The sequence below is a fragment of the Otolemur garnettii genome, unplaced genomic scaffold (assembly GCF_000181295.1).
Source record: "Otolemur garnettii isolate 467f Iridium unplaced genomic scaffold, OtoGar3 scaffold00001, whole genome shotgun sequence".
NCBI lineage: Eukaryota > Metazoa > Chordata > Mammalia > Primates > Galagidae > Otolemur > Otolemur garnettii.
This window is the reverse complement of record NW_003852396.1, coordinates 7,621,597-7,635,681: the sequence shown is the minus strand read 5'-3', so window position 1 is coordinate 7,635,681 and position 14,085 is coordinate 7,621,597. Positions and strand designations below refer to the sequence as shown.

At 41.2% G+C, this 14,085-nt stretch overlaps 1 protein-coding gene across 1 annotated transcript; it reads left to right on the top strand.

Annotated features, from left to right (window-relative positions):
• The first annotated feature begins 542 nt into the window (after positions 1-542).
• Positions 543-11,924, top strand: MMP27 (matrix metallopeptidase 27). Its single transcript, XM_003780798.1, has 10 exons — positions 543-641; positions 1,356-1,594; positions 2,823-2,971; positions 3,066-3,194; positions 7,068-7,229; positions 7,410-7,530; positions 8,630-8,760; positions 9,877-10,036; positions 10,563-10,666; positions 11,604-11,924. Exons 1-10 carry the CDS (start codon positions 543-545, stop codon positions 11,843-11,845), a joined length of 1,536 nt encoding a protein of 511 aa, XP_003780846.1. The 3' UTR covers positions 11,846-11,924.
• Positions 11,925-14,085: the final 2,161 nt, after the last annotated feature.

The following is a 14,085-nucleotide window of genomic DNA, read 5'->3' as shown; positions in this document are numbered from 1 at the left end:
GCCCTTTGGCCCTTCCAGTCTTTCTCATCTGCCCTGTGCATTTGGCCACTTTGCCTCCATTTTGCCCCATGGTAATTTCTGTACACGTCCAAATCCTCCAAGCAGACTGCATGCACAGGGACGGGCAGAGAGTGGGTGCTCAATACATGTTTGGTTTTTACCCGAGTTGATTATTCTGAGTCCATGTTACCATGCTACCAAGATGTTTGGGGCTCGCCTTCAAGAGAAAATTATTTTATAAACTCTCAGGAATTTATGGCTAGAAAAACATCCAACTTTGCAAGGAGAAATGTAACTGGGAGGCTCACTTCATAGGACATTCAATTTAATAACAAGCAATAACTGTGTTTACTAAACAATTTCAGACCGTGATTGCAAAATCGAGTTGATATAAAAAAAAAGCAAACGATGACACACTCCATGGCAAGTGTCCCTTCCTGTTACCAATTAAGTGATGGCACGAGCCCATTCATGCCACGTCTTCACTGTTATTTTCTAAATTCTGTGCAAAAAGAAACAGGTTTCACTGCGGAGAAAGAAGCATGAAGAGCCTTCCACTTCTCATTTTCTTCTTTATAAGATCTTCGGCATTTCCTGCGGACCAAGGGATGGAGAATGAAGAGAACGTGCAGCTGGCGCAGGTACCATCTCAATACGAATGATTAGCAAGTGCTTGCATCACTAGCAAGGTTCTGTCATGATTCCCCGGGACCTAAAAAGACAGTTAATGCCTGTTCTAGAAAACTGAACATCAGGAAACCAGGTGAGGGGTGGAGGGCTGGGGCAAGGTGAGCTGCTACAACTCTGAGCAGTGGTCACCAGGGAAGGGACATTTAGTGAAAGGAAAAAGGGGCCATCCCTGCAAGGCCCCGAGATCTTTATAAAACCACGGCAAGACAACCCAGGGGACTCAATTTATAAATTGGAGCCCCTAGGCCCTGTACATAAAAAATACATTGCTCTGGAGAGTCCCTCCAAAACCTAGTCAGTTGATTTGTCATCTTTGTTTAAATCAAATGAATTTGCAAAATGGATAGTTACCTATCTCTTCCAGAATGAAAGTAACAGCAAATTTCCTTTTCTTCTGTGGAGGTCTGGAATTGTGTGACCTGTGTGGTTTGGCTAATTCTGATCTCTCATAATTCAACCAGTTCTCAGAAATTTCAGGGAGTGGGGCGACCTGTTTCTTCCCTCTCTGAGTCCTTCCTTTACTCTCTTCCCCCTCACTTCTCTTTCCCTCATTACTTATTTCCTTCTGTTCCTTTCTATGGCCAAAAGAGTTTCTGGAAATTCTGTTTTGTCCTGAGCTGGAGATCTGCTCTCCCGCAGTCTGCCTTTCTTGTCTTTTTGGTCAGGCATATCTCAACCAGTTCTACTCTCTTGAAATAGAGGGGAGTCATCTTGTTCAGAGCAGGAACCGGAGCCTCATAGAGGGCAAACTTCGGGAAATGCAAGCATTTTTTGGATTGACAGTTTCTGGCAAACTGGACTCAAACACTCTTGAGATCATGAAGACGCCCCGGTGTGGACTGCCTGATGTGGGTCAGTACGGCTACACTCTCCCCGGCTGGACGAAACACAACCTCACATACAGGTAATGCTTCCTTCAACTTACTTTGGCCTAATCCAAAGGAACATTGCTATACTCTCCAAAGAACAATAACAATTATTTACTTTACTGAGCCCTTTCCTGCATGGGGGGCACTTCATAGATTTATTCCTCCTCCCAAACGACCTGTGATGTAGGCAGGACTGTTACTGCCCCTTAAACACAGAGAAGCTGAAACAAAGCTCATTCACCGTGGCCAGGGTTACACACTCCTGCCAGAGGCCGGCTCCAGCAGGCAGGCTCCAATCTCTGTCTCTGTTACCTTTCTATATAAGCTGAGGACAAGAAACTGCCATCTGATGGCACAGATGACCTGTGCTTAAGAGAAAACAGGGCAGAGCCTGGAGCATGGCCAGTTCGTGTCCAAGACATGTGAGCGGCCAATCTCAGATGGGCGGGCCCCGAGTGAGGGATGGAGGTTCCTGCAAACATGCCAAGGAGACAGCTGGCTCATTGGCAGAAAGAGGGTGAAGGATGCCCTTAATCTGAGACAGAGCCAATGACATTGATAACTACGCTGGAGCCTTTGTGAAAGTTCTTCCTCCATCTTCTTATGTCCTAGGACTTGAGATAAAAATGAGTTTAACAAGATAGGGAACATAAATAAGAGAAAAACCTTTTCCCAAGTAACTCTTTCTAGCTCTTGAGTAAGCCTCTGAATGGTAATACATGGCTGAGACTGATGTACACAGCTATGATTTAATAAAAAAATAAATAAATAAGTAAATCTCAGTTGTAATACTCGTCATGGTTGACTTCTACAATTGTGAGAGATACAACCTAAAATATATGAGATAACAAATGTTATCAGTATTTATCAAGTATTACCATTTTAATTCAGGTTTTTTCCTTTCTTAAAATGTGCACACATTTTTGGGCACCCTCTGTAAATTTGTAATATATTTATATATTAGAAAATACATATAGAAGATGAATGCTGTCTCACATAAGGTGTGTGATCTTCGAGAATTCAGTTTCCCTCTTTAAGCCTCCTTTGTTAAAGTGGTATACTACTCCCTAATTCATAGGGAAGATGAAAAGATCAATAATATAGCACATGCACAAGTTCTTCATTTAAATAAAATTTTATGCAAATGTAGGGTGACTGAAGTTACTGTAGCCCATGACTGATCAGCTAGACACGACGTGTGTGGTCTGTGGGTACATACATGCATGTAAACCAGCAATTGACATATTTTTATTAATTTTTAAGACTAATGAATTATACTCCAGATATGACACGAGCGGATGTGGATGAGGCTATCCAAAAAGCTTTTAAAGTGTGGAGCAAAGTTACTCCACTGATATTCACCAGGATTTCCAAGGGGGCTGCAGACATCATGATTGCCTTTAGGACTCGAGGTAAGGTTTTCAGTAGGGAGAAAAGTGTGGCTATTTTTACCTCAGGTGATTTAAGGAAGTTGATCTCTTTTTCCTCCCACGAATGATATGTCAGTCCACGGTTGGTGTCCTCGTCATTTTGATGGCCCCTTGGGAGTTCTCGGCCATGCCTTTCCTCCTGGCCTGGGTCTGGGAGGTGACACTCACTTTGATGAGGATGAAAACTGGACCAAGGATGCAGATGGTGAGTCTAATTTTTTTTATGAACAAAATTTTATTATTCTAAAGAATCCCCCAAAAGAATAGCTTTCTAACTAGTTGCTTTTTACCTCTAAGCTTCCCAACTTCCCCATAATTTTCCATATTCCATGATGGAAGCATTCAATATCAGACACAATACCCTCAAAAAGTTGCCAATCCTCTTATGATCAGAGCACTCTTCATTTATTCATCTACGATGCATGGGGGTCCACTATGTGCACACAAGGTATTGTGTGGACCCCAAAACTCTACTAGAAAAGCTTCAGCCCTTCAGAGGTTCATGATCCCGTGTGATACCTAAGGCTTAAGACCACACACCTACCATACAAAGCAGAAGGTTCTCTGTGTTGTATCAGTAGGAGAAGTCATCTCTTGCTTGAGGACTAAAAGAAAACTCTAGAGAAATGGTAATTTGGGGTTAGCAATTAAAGGCTAGCGTGTGCATTTGTGGTCCCCGGAGGGTCTACATAAAAGCACGAACTTGCTCTTCTAACTCTTGTCCATCTAGGAAAGAATTACAACCTAATTCTTATATTTGACTTATTTCTTCAAACCAAGTACATCAATTTTATTTTTTTCACGGGCCTGCTTGGCATTAGAAGCATTTTAATGCCTTTCCAACAACAGCAATGAGACTTGGCTGCAGTAACGGTGTGTGCACTGAGCAGAGGGGCAGGCTCAGTGGGTGCTCAGATTCTCCCCATTCCTTTTTTTCTGCCACTGGCATCAGCCTTCTTGGGGCTGGTGTCCCGGGAAAGCACAGCTTACAGTCTCCTGATGGCTGTCAGAAAGCCTGCAGTCCATTCCTGCCAAGGAACTTCTAACAGTCTGTTTGGATCAGTTTTACCGTTTCGGTAAAACTGAAAGTCTGTGACAAAAGTGGTCCCTGGCTGCCCACTCACTGCTCAGTCTGAACATGTGATGTGACTGTTCTCCCAAGTGCTAGAGAGAGGGGCAAAGAAGTCAGTCCTAGCTGAACTTGAGTCAGCATCACGTGCAGACACGAGAATGAAGGAGGTAAGATAACACTGTCATGCAAACAGCCCAGAAGTGTCTACTGCTGACACAGCCCCCCTATTTCCTTGATCTTGGTCTGAAGGCGGGGTGCATATATCCAATCAGGATGTATCAGATATTGGCACTTGCCAAAATCAGGATTACTCCCTTTGCTCAGCCAGGCTTTACTTTTGTATCTGGAGGAAAGATGAGTCAAAGATTTCACTATCCTTTTCTCCCTTCAGCCCAATGCTTAGTAGGAATTACTCTCACTCATACCACTCCAACCCTTCTGCCAACAGGGCTGTGTGGAGTTTATTATTTTTTCTGAAATTCAAATGGTTCTGGGCCCCAAACTGGCAAGGCTTGCTTGAGCAAGGCAGGAGATAAACCCAGCCCTCAACCAAGTTCTGGCTGGGCAACCAGGTGGCACCATTCCAAAAAAAAAAAAAAAACGGTCTTCCAACCCTTGTTACCTTCCCTCAGGGGAGGGTTAGTGGGCCTCTGGTGAAACCACATCATGTAACTCTTGTTTCACTGAAATTAAAGGAAAAAGTCCTGTTTTCTTATAAAAACATAAACTCTCGATCAAGTGTAATCATCAATTAAATTGTGATTTTTAATGGAAAATTTTCCAAAACTAGATAGCACTTTTTCCGTCGCAATGTATAGGCCGGCTCCTGTGAGAAGGAAGCACCAAAGTCTGCGTGTCATTTGCTTCAAAGCAAAACACTACAGTTATCTGCCGATCCCATTGCTTCCTAAGGGAAGAAAAAGTTGCCACATGGTGATGTCAGAGGGGGTTAAGCATATACAGTAAAAAACCAATTCCATGTGCCTGATAAGACTTCTGGAAAGGTCACTATGGTCATGTGTAAAAGACACATCTAACCTTCTCCTCTGAATAAACCCCCGGACATCCGGCAGTCATCACTAAGCACCTACGACTGCCAAACGGTTTAGAGTCACCAAGAATAACAGATGATTAAGACATGGTCCCTGTACTCAAAGGGTGTGCAGCTTGGTGATAAAAACAGATAATTTGGTCCCATATGTGCTATGACAGAATCAAGCCTTCAGTCTGTGGAAGCTGAGAGGGGGGCATTCAATTCAGCCTGGATGCAAGCTGGGGGGATAAAGGAAGCCCCATGAAGGAGATAACTCCAGACAGCAGGCCTAGGGAATCCAGGACTGCTAAGAAAAGGAGCTGGAGAGAATATTCTGGGCCCAGGGCGGGAGGTACGAGACAGAACAAGAAGATCAGAAAGGACATGCCCAGATGAGAAATGTAAGCGATTCGACATGGCTTGACGGGACGAGGCAATGAAGCAGACGGCTGGTGAGAAGCAGGGACCACTAGGGCACATGGGGTCTTTTTAAGGCTTTATCCTACAGCCAACTGAGAACCTCTGAATTTATTAGTAAGTACAGCAGGATCACAGAAAGTGTAGTCTAGTGACAGCCCCATACTGATGGCATCTAATTTTTTTTTAGTACTACCCATTTCTGAGACACTGATTTCAAGCCATTTGTTTACTCTGGGTTATATTTCGCCGTGGTATGACCAATGCCAGTGACAATCATGCACTGTATGGCAATGTTTCAGTCGAGAGCAGATCAGGTGTGTGACAGTGGTTCCCTAAGATTACGGTGGCACTGTGATGTCATAGCGCGATGCATTGTGCACGTGTTTGGGTGATGCTGGAATAAACGAACCTGCCGCCCTGCCAGTCATGGAAAGGTGTAGCACAGACAATTACACAGGGCACATGAGGCTTCATCAGGAAGGACTGCGCTCCTGCTCTGGGTATTCACTGGACTCTGCTTTTTATCCTTATTTTAGAGTGTAGTCTTTTCACAGTTGTAAAACAGCCTCAGGCAGGTGTGTCAGGAGGCATTCTAGAAGAAGGCCTTGTGAACACAGATGACAGTTGCACACCTGTTAGGCCCTTGAAGACCCTCAAGGGGGACGAGTGTGGAGATGGAACACAGTGACACTGATGACCCTGACCCTGTGTAGCCTAATGTCTGTGTTTGTGCCTGAGTTGTCTTTTTTTTTAAGTTCAAAATGTAAAAAGAAATTAAAAATTTTTTAAATAGAAAAATGTTAACAGGATAAGAATATAAAGAAGACAATTTTTACAGCAATTTAGTATGTTTTTAAACTGTTATCACAAAAGTCAAAAGTTGAAAATACTTAAGTTTATAAAGTAAAAAAGTTATAGTAAGCTAAAGTTGATTTTATATTGAAGAAAAAAATTTTTTCTGTGAGTTCAGTGTAGCCTAAGTGTACGGAATTTCTAAAACCTACAGCCATGGACAGGCGTGTCCTGGCTTCCCCCTCACTCCCCACTCCTCACTGACTCACCCGAGCAACGCCCAGTCCTGCAGGCTCTGCTCACGCTCAGTGCCCTGTGCAGGTGTGTCATTTTTTATCTTTTATTCCTTATTTTTATTATACTATTTCTACATTGAGATACATAAATACTTAACATTGTGTCACAGTTGCCTGCAGTAATTCAGCTCAGTAGCTTGCTGTACAGATTTGCAGCCTAGGAGGATTGGCGGCCACACAGCGGTGTGTGTAGTCGACGGTGCCATCTAGGTTTGTGCAAGTACATTTTAAGATGTTTATGCCCTTAATGCATTTATCAGAATGTCTTCTCAATCATTCAGTGATGCACAACTACGTGTATTAATTAGTATTGAAATATTCCCCAGATAAATGACGACGCATTGATTATAAGAATTATCTGTGGTGAGGCCTTTTCTTCGTTCCCTCGGTCACTTTCTGATCGCAGATGCCGGCGTTCTCCTTTTGATCAACTCATGTACTCAGACTTTTCCTGTTTTTATTAAGGATTCAGCTTGTTTCTTGTGGCTGCTCATGAATTTGGTCATGCACTGGGGCTCTCTCACTCCAACGATCAAACAGCCTTGATGTTTCCAAATTATATCTCACTGGATCCTAATAAATACCCACTTTCTCAGGATGATATTGATGGAATCCAGTCCATCTACGGTGAGCCAAGTTACAAATCTGAATGTATGTGGACTAAACGGGAAGCTTTTCAGAAGGGAAGTTGAGAAAATTACTTCTTGAAAAATTGTCATGAGCAAATACTCACTTAGGTAAGATGCTTGTGTGGGCGTGTTTCCTCACGCCTTCTGAATTCACTGTGCTATCTCCTTCTTACTAAAGGAGGACTGCCTGAGGCACCTGCCAAACCGAAGGAGCCCCCCGTGCCTCATGCCTGTGACCCCGACTTGACTTTTGATGCTGTCACCACTTTCCGCAGAGAAGTAATGTTCTTTAAAGGCAGGTAAACCCATCCCCTAAACACCTCAGCATCCCATGAAGAGGTTTCTTTTCAAGAGATGGAGAGTACAGAAGGGATGGAGACTACAGTGAAATGTGTGGCTTTTACATTGTATAAGAAGGTGAAGGACAGTCTACTTTCCTAGCCAAAATAATACACCAGTCCCAGGGCTGCACTGGGACCAAAGGCCACCTGCCATCAGGAGCCTATCGTTAAATTTTCAGAAATGTTGCAGACCAGTTCAGCTTGAAACTGGCTGTGGTATTTACACCCTGGAAATCAGCAAATGATTAAAGTCTTTTTCCCACCTGGAAATTATTAGGCATGTATCAACTCACCACTGACCATTTTTTAATGTTGCATCAGTGAAGTGCTTGCTACGGTGGAAAGTTGCTTCTCTCACAATTCAAAACCTGTTGGACTAAGATTGCAGCGTGGTGTGTCACTTATTTATGCCATGACCGTGTAGAGTGTGAGAACACACACCACTGGGTAAGGCTATAGGAGTCAGAGGGACACTGAAATCCCGCTCTTGCCACCCACAGCTGCCCAGCGGAATACTGACCTGCTGTCACTACCAGGCTGTGACCAGCAGGAGCTGAGAACCCGCCCTTTACGGTATTGGGGAGGGAGGGAGGGAGCACTCATGGGCAAGAAAACCGAGCGTGAGCCCTTCGGATTCTCGCTCATAAACTCAGAATTTTACAACCAGAAAGGAAATTCTGAGGAAATATTTTGGCACGGCAGTGATAACATTTCTTTATTCCAGCAAGCATCAGCTTCTGAAAGTTCCTTTTGTCGTTGGCTTAGAATGTTGGGTGTTGTCATTTTAGCAAAAAGAAAAAGAGCTCATTGAGCGCTCAGAGCCATTTATGATATTTCCATGGTAGTTCTCCCCTCTGAGAAGCCAGGACCGTGGGCAGAGACACAGGATCTTGTTAGTCCAAAAAGCAGAACTAAACTTACCATCACATAAATTTGCTCTTTAAATTATTGGAGGGAGATACAAACCAATCGGATTAAAGTCAGGCCTAAGGTCGCAATATTTCCACTGACATAAGCAGATAGTCTGCAGATGTAAAGAGTTTTCTGTTGACCACAGGCACCTATGGCGGATCTATTACGATATCACCGATGTTGAATTTGAATTAATAGCTTCCTTCTGGCCATCTCTGCCCGCTGATCTTCAAGCTGCATATGAGAACCCCAAAGACAAGATTCTGGTTTTTAAAGGTAACCTTGCCCGTTGCAATTCCTCTTCTGGTTGCCTGAACTGGCCAGTGCATGCGTGTGTCATAACAAAAGTCGTAAGATACACAAAAATTGAGAAACATGAAATCTGCAGAATGTAAACAACTGAAGCCCTCCCCGCAACACCAAGAAACTGATGGATAAATCAGGGACAAGGACACTGCCGACTGTGTTTCTTGGAAGTGAAACAAGGGACCACAACACAGTCTGTCTCAAAACTTTCGTATTGACCTACTTATCCTGGCATAAGGAATACCATGTACTTAGTGCCAAGTGGACAGGGATTCTGCCCTCATTTTAGGTTCCCATCATAAAGAATAACGACCTAGGAGTTGTCTGTGGCTATGAAGATAAACACAATCCTAATTGCATAGAAACTAAAAAAAAAAAAAGCCATGTAATAAAAAATAAAAATGCCTGTTTTTCCTGCCAAATAAAAGTAATCAATTTCTCTTTTATGTTCCCTTTTTATTAGAGCTGCCAGTTTGGGTAAATAAAAATGCAGGCTGCTATGAATTTCTGACAAAAAACAAATAACTTTCTGGTACCCTTATGCCTCCTGCAATATTTTATATTTATTTATACCAAAAGTTGATCATTATTTACTTGAAATTCTAATTTAACTGGCATCTTTTATTTAATCTAGCAACCCTAATTTTTACATGGATTTCATCAGATCACCAGCCTTTGAGAGCTTTTGGGAGCTGAAATTTAGGCGAACATGTACAAACAAACTTTGTTTTTAACAATTTTAATTGACACATAATAATCATACATACTTACTGGGTACCGTGTGGTGCTTTGATACACATATGCATTGCACATTTGATTGCTTTGATAAAGTTAGACAATTAAGAGCAATCCATACAATGAAACCAATTGACAAAAGTATGCATACAATTGACTACAAGCACATATTAACAATATTTGCATAATATTAATAGCATAAGCTGCTAAAGAACTTGCTAAGAATAAGTGAAGGCATAAGGTTACTAAGTCTCCAAGCACGGAAGCTAAGTGGAACTAAGGATCTCATTATTTTCAAACTTTGTCCCTCCAGGAAATAGATCAGAAGATAATTACTTCCTCTCTTTCTAGACGAAAACTTCTGGATGATCAGAGGATACGCTGTCTTGCCAGATTATCCCAAATCCATTCACACACTTGGCTTTCCAAGACGTGTGAAGAAAATAGATGCAGCTGTCTGTAACAAAAACACAAGAAAGACCTATTTCTTTGTGGGAATTTGGTGCTGGAGGTAAGTTCACAGACAATTGACCCCTTTGTTTTATTATAGGGAAAATATTCACAGTAGCATCACTTTGACACAGGCAAAAAAAAAAAAAAAGTATCTGTAGTCTTTTTAAGATGAATTACATTAAAAGCAATCTCTAGTGGATGACTTTACCAAACCAAAGGATGTTTCAATGAGTCCAGTGATTTTTCTCTAACTTACAAAATACAGATAAGATAAAATAATAAAGCTGCTAATGCCAACCAAATTGCCAATGACACAAACGCATCCACTCAAAATTTCTGAAAGCGCCAAGCCGAGCCGGGAATGTGACTTAGCAGCTCCTCAGAATAGCATCAAACAAATGATGTTGACTTTGCCCCTGGTCATTTCTTATTTGCAAGATACTGTAATGATTCAACCAAATACAATCTTCCCCAAATTTTTATTACTGATTCCGTTAGTTTTCCTCTGCTAGGCCTGTTTATCCCCTGATTTTATTCTAAATCAGGCAGTAGACTAATTAGGCTCCACAAATCCTTATCTACAGATACGATGAGACGACAGAAACCATGGAGAAAGGGTTCCCCCAGAGGGTGATCAAACACTTCCCGGGACTCGGGCTCCGGGTTGACGCTGCTTTCCAGTACAAAGGTGAGCACAGATGCTTAAACTATCCAGGCACGTGGGGGTCCACATTGGCTGTAAAAGAAGACAGCACAAAGCCTGAAATATTTTGATTTTAATGTAATTTTACTACTCCTAAGTATATGAAATGATAAACATTAACCCTGCAGGCATTATCATAAACTGAATTTAAAAATCCTGAATTGTACTCTGTTACACCATTTCAAACCTATACTTGTACAAAGTACCAAATTAGTTTTGCTCATCATTCATGTGAAATATCCCCCAAAGGCACCCTGAGCGTGTGAAAAATGACTAAGCCCACAGACTGGACGGTGATCCTCCCACTTTAATGTGCGCAGTTTAATGCATACAGCTTGGAGTTTGTGTGTGGAACAAATTTCAGAGTACCTAAGGCAGTAGGATTGTGGGTGAGACCTGGGAGTTTTGAGTTTTAAAAGCATCTCAGGGAGTCTAACGCACACAGCCCAGCTACTGTGTCATCAAAGACAATCACCCAGACCACAGAGTAATCAGAAGTCGAAAATTCTTTCTGGGTAATACAGTCCATTTTTTCAATGAAATATAACACAGAACCCCCAAATCTAAAGTAGGTAAAAATAGAACAGATCTAAAAAAATGAAGATATAGGGGTGGGACCTTCTCCTCCTGGTCTCTGACGCACTTTGTTGAAACCTGGTTTGAGACTCAGCTGTAGACGGCAGTCTGGCTATAAAGATAATAAGCACCTTGAAACTCATACTTTATAACTTGGCTTCCTCCTCGTGGAAATACAAATAATTAGATTTCCTGCATAACAGTAAACAACTCAAACCGTATCTCTATAATCCCACAAGTTTCTTTGTTCTCCATAATGTCATTTTGTTCTATATTCATAAAATTTAAAAATACGGAACCATTATGTAGTTATGCAAAATAACTAATCACGGTTCTCTGTCTTTAGGATTCTTCTATTTCTCCCGTGGATCAAAGCAATTTGAATATGATGTTAAGGCAAAGAACATTACCCGAATAATGAGTACCAGCACTTGGTTTCGATGTAAAGAACCACTGGACTCGTCGTTTGATTTTGGCGCCAAGGAACAAGGACATTCGGCAGGAGTAGATATATTGTATCATAAGAGTCAAAGGTTGTTTATTTTCAGTATTGTTCATCTGCTGAAAAATATTTATAGTTATCAATAAACTCATAGACCTGAAATAAACTTTGAGAGGTCTTTTAATCTAAACTCTAATCAAAGTAGAAGGGAACTATTTTTGAACATCCGATTGCCAGCCCTAGTTCTGAATATTATAGGGGACAAATTCAACAGCCATTTTCAACTGCCTATTTATTTTAACAGGAAGTTATTACATATGAACAAAATCTTTGACTGAAATCATGCTTTGTGAACTCAGAGAAGCAAGACAAGTCTTACAACTGAGACCCAAAACACATTTACTAAATAAACCTATCGCATCCTATTTGATCTGAACCTTTGGAGTTTAATAGTCTCAATAAACTGCATTCCTCATTCCTATGCATTTTCTGAACTCACCTCCCAAAGGGAAGAGTGATAGCCTGAGAAGATGCAGGGTGTGTTACCTTAGAGGCGATCCCCTATAACTAAGGAACTAGCAGAAGTAGGAGAGAAGCATTCCCCCTATCCTTCCAAACACTGACCAATGCATTTAACCATTCCTTAGAGAGTATAAAATCAAGTGTGGGGCACGTTGATCTCACATACAAGAAACACAAGGATTTCTTCTCTGCGTTTGAGATATATGGGCATCACCTGAGCCTGTGCTTGGAAACTTTCTGTCCTCTTTGTTCTGCCATGTATTTGTTGAGTTTCTAAATTCTTGTGGTTAGGCTTTCTCTTTATACTCTTATATTTGCTTAGCAAAGCTCTTTCTATATTTTTTTCTTGAGACAGAGTCTCAAGCTGTCACCCTTGGTAGAGCACCATGGCATCACAGCTCATAACAACCTCAAACCCTTGGGCTTAAGCAATTCTCTTGCCTCAGCCTCCCAAGTAGCTGTGTACAGGCGTCCACAACAATGCCTGACTGTTAGTAAATTTTCTGATCCAGAAAATGGGAGATTGTCAGTTGAAATTGATTCTGATGAGTTGCTGTATTAAGCATGTGCCAACTGATATAAGATAAGCATAGAAAAATCTCACAAATTCTTTCAGCTGCCTCCCATTTTCCATTGAGTTCAATTTTCCCAAATCCAAGGGAGTATATCAGAGAGCTATTGCATGCTCTAGACATAAAGTAATTCAAGAACTACAGCTTAATATTTAGCATGTAGCAGATCGTAGTTTTTCCAAAAAATCATACAGGCATAATCAAATGCATATCATAAAAATAAGCCTCAATTTTTACCTCATACCACATACTGTTCACAAAAATTAATGAAAAATGAGCCATATGGCTGAGCACAGTGCCTCACACCTGTAATCCCAGCACTTGGGAGGCCAAGGCAGGTGGATTGTCCGAGCTCACAAGTTCCAGATCAGCCTGAACAAGAGTGAGACCCCTGTCGATTGCCTGAGCTCACAAGTTCCAGACCAGCCTGAGCAAGAGTGAGACCCCTTTCTCTAAAATATAGCTGGGCCTTGTGGTGGACCTCTGTAATCCCAGCTACCTGGGAGACTGAGGCAAGAGGATTGCTGAACCCAAGAGTTTGAAGTGAGCTACGACACTACAGCACTCTGCCATGGGTGAGTGAAACTCTGACTCAAAAAAATAAAAAAAGAAAGAAAGAAAAATGAGCCATAGTATTCTGAATAAAAGAATTAAAATTATAAAACTCTTAGAAGAAAATATTTAAAAAATGTTTGCAACCTTAGATTATGCAAAGACTTTTTAGGTAGAACATACAAATCATTCATCATAAAAAATTAATGAATTAAATTTCATTAACATTCAAACTTCGGCTTTCAAAAAAAAACATGAAAAGAATGAAGAGTCAAATGGGGAAGAATATTTTCAAAACATATCCAATAAAGAACTTGTTCTTGAATTCATAAAGAATTTTTATAATTCAAAAATAAGAAGACAAACAGCTCAATTTTTAAATAGTCAAAATATTTGCTATATGAATGGCAAATAAGTATATGACAAGACACTCAACATCATTGACCACTAGGAAAATTCTGAACCACAATGAAAGCCCACTATGTATTCACTAAAACGGTTAAACTTCAAAAGACTGAAAACACCAAATGTTGGCAAGAATGTGGAGTAACTGGAGCTCTGTCAGAGTGCTGATGAGAATGAGAAATAATACAGCAACTTTGGAAAACAGCTTGGCAATTTATTATGAAGTTAATCATACACTTACCTGTGACCCAATGCTCCCATTCCTAAATATGTACCCGAGACAAATAAAAACATGTCCACAAAAGTATTTTTACGCAGCCAGGCTTAGTGGCTCA

Bases quoted from the DNA above. Each gene is read 5' to 3' on its own strand.
- MMP27 (XM_003780798.1), top strand. From the start codon at position 543: ATGAAGAGCCTTCCACTTCTCATTTTCTTCTTTATAAGATCTTCGGCA. The intron at 2,972-3,065 runs GTAAGGTTTTCA...ATGATATGTCAG, and splicing joins GATTGCCTTTAGGACTCGAG to TCCACGGTTGGTGTCCTCGT. The intron at 7,531-8,629 runs GTAAACCCATCC...TGTTGACCACAG, and splicing joins GTAATGTTCTTTAAAGGCAG to GCACCTATGGCGGATCTATT.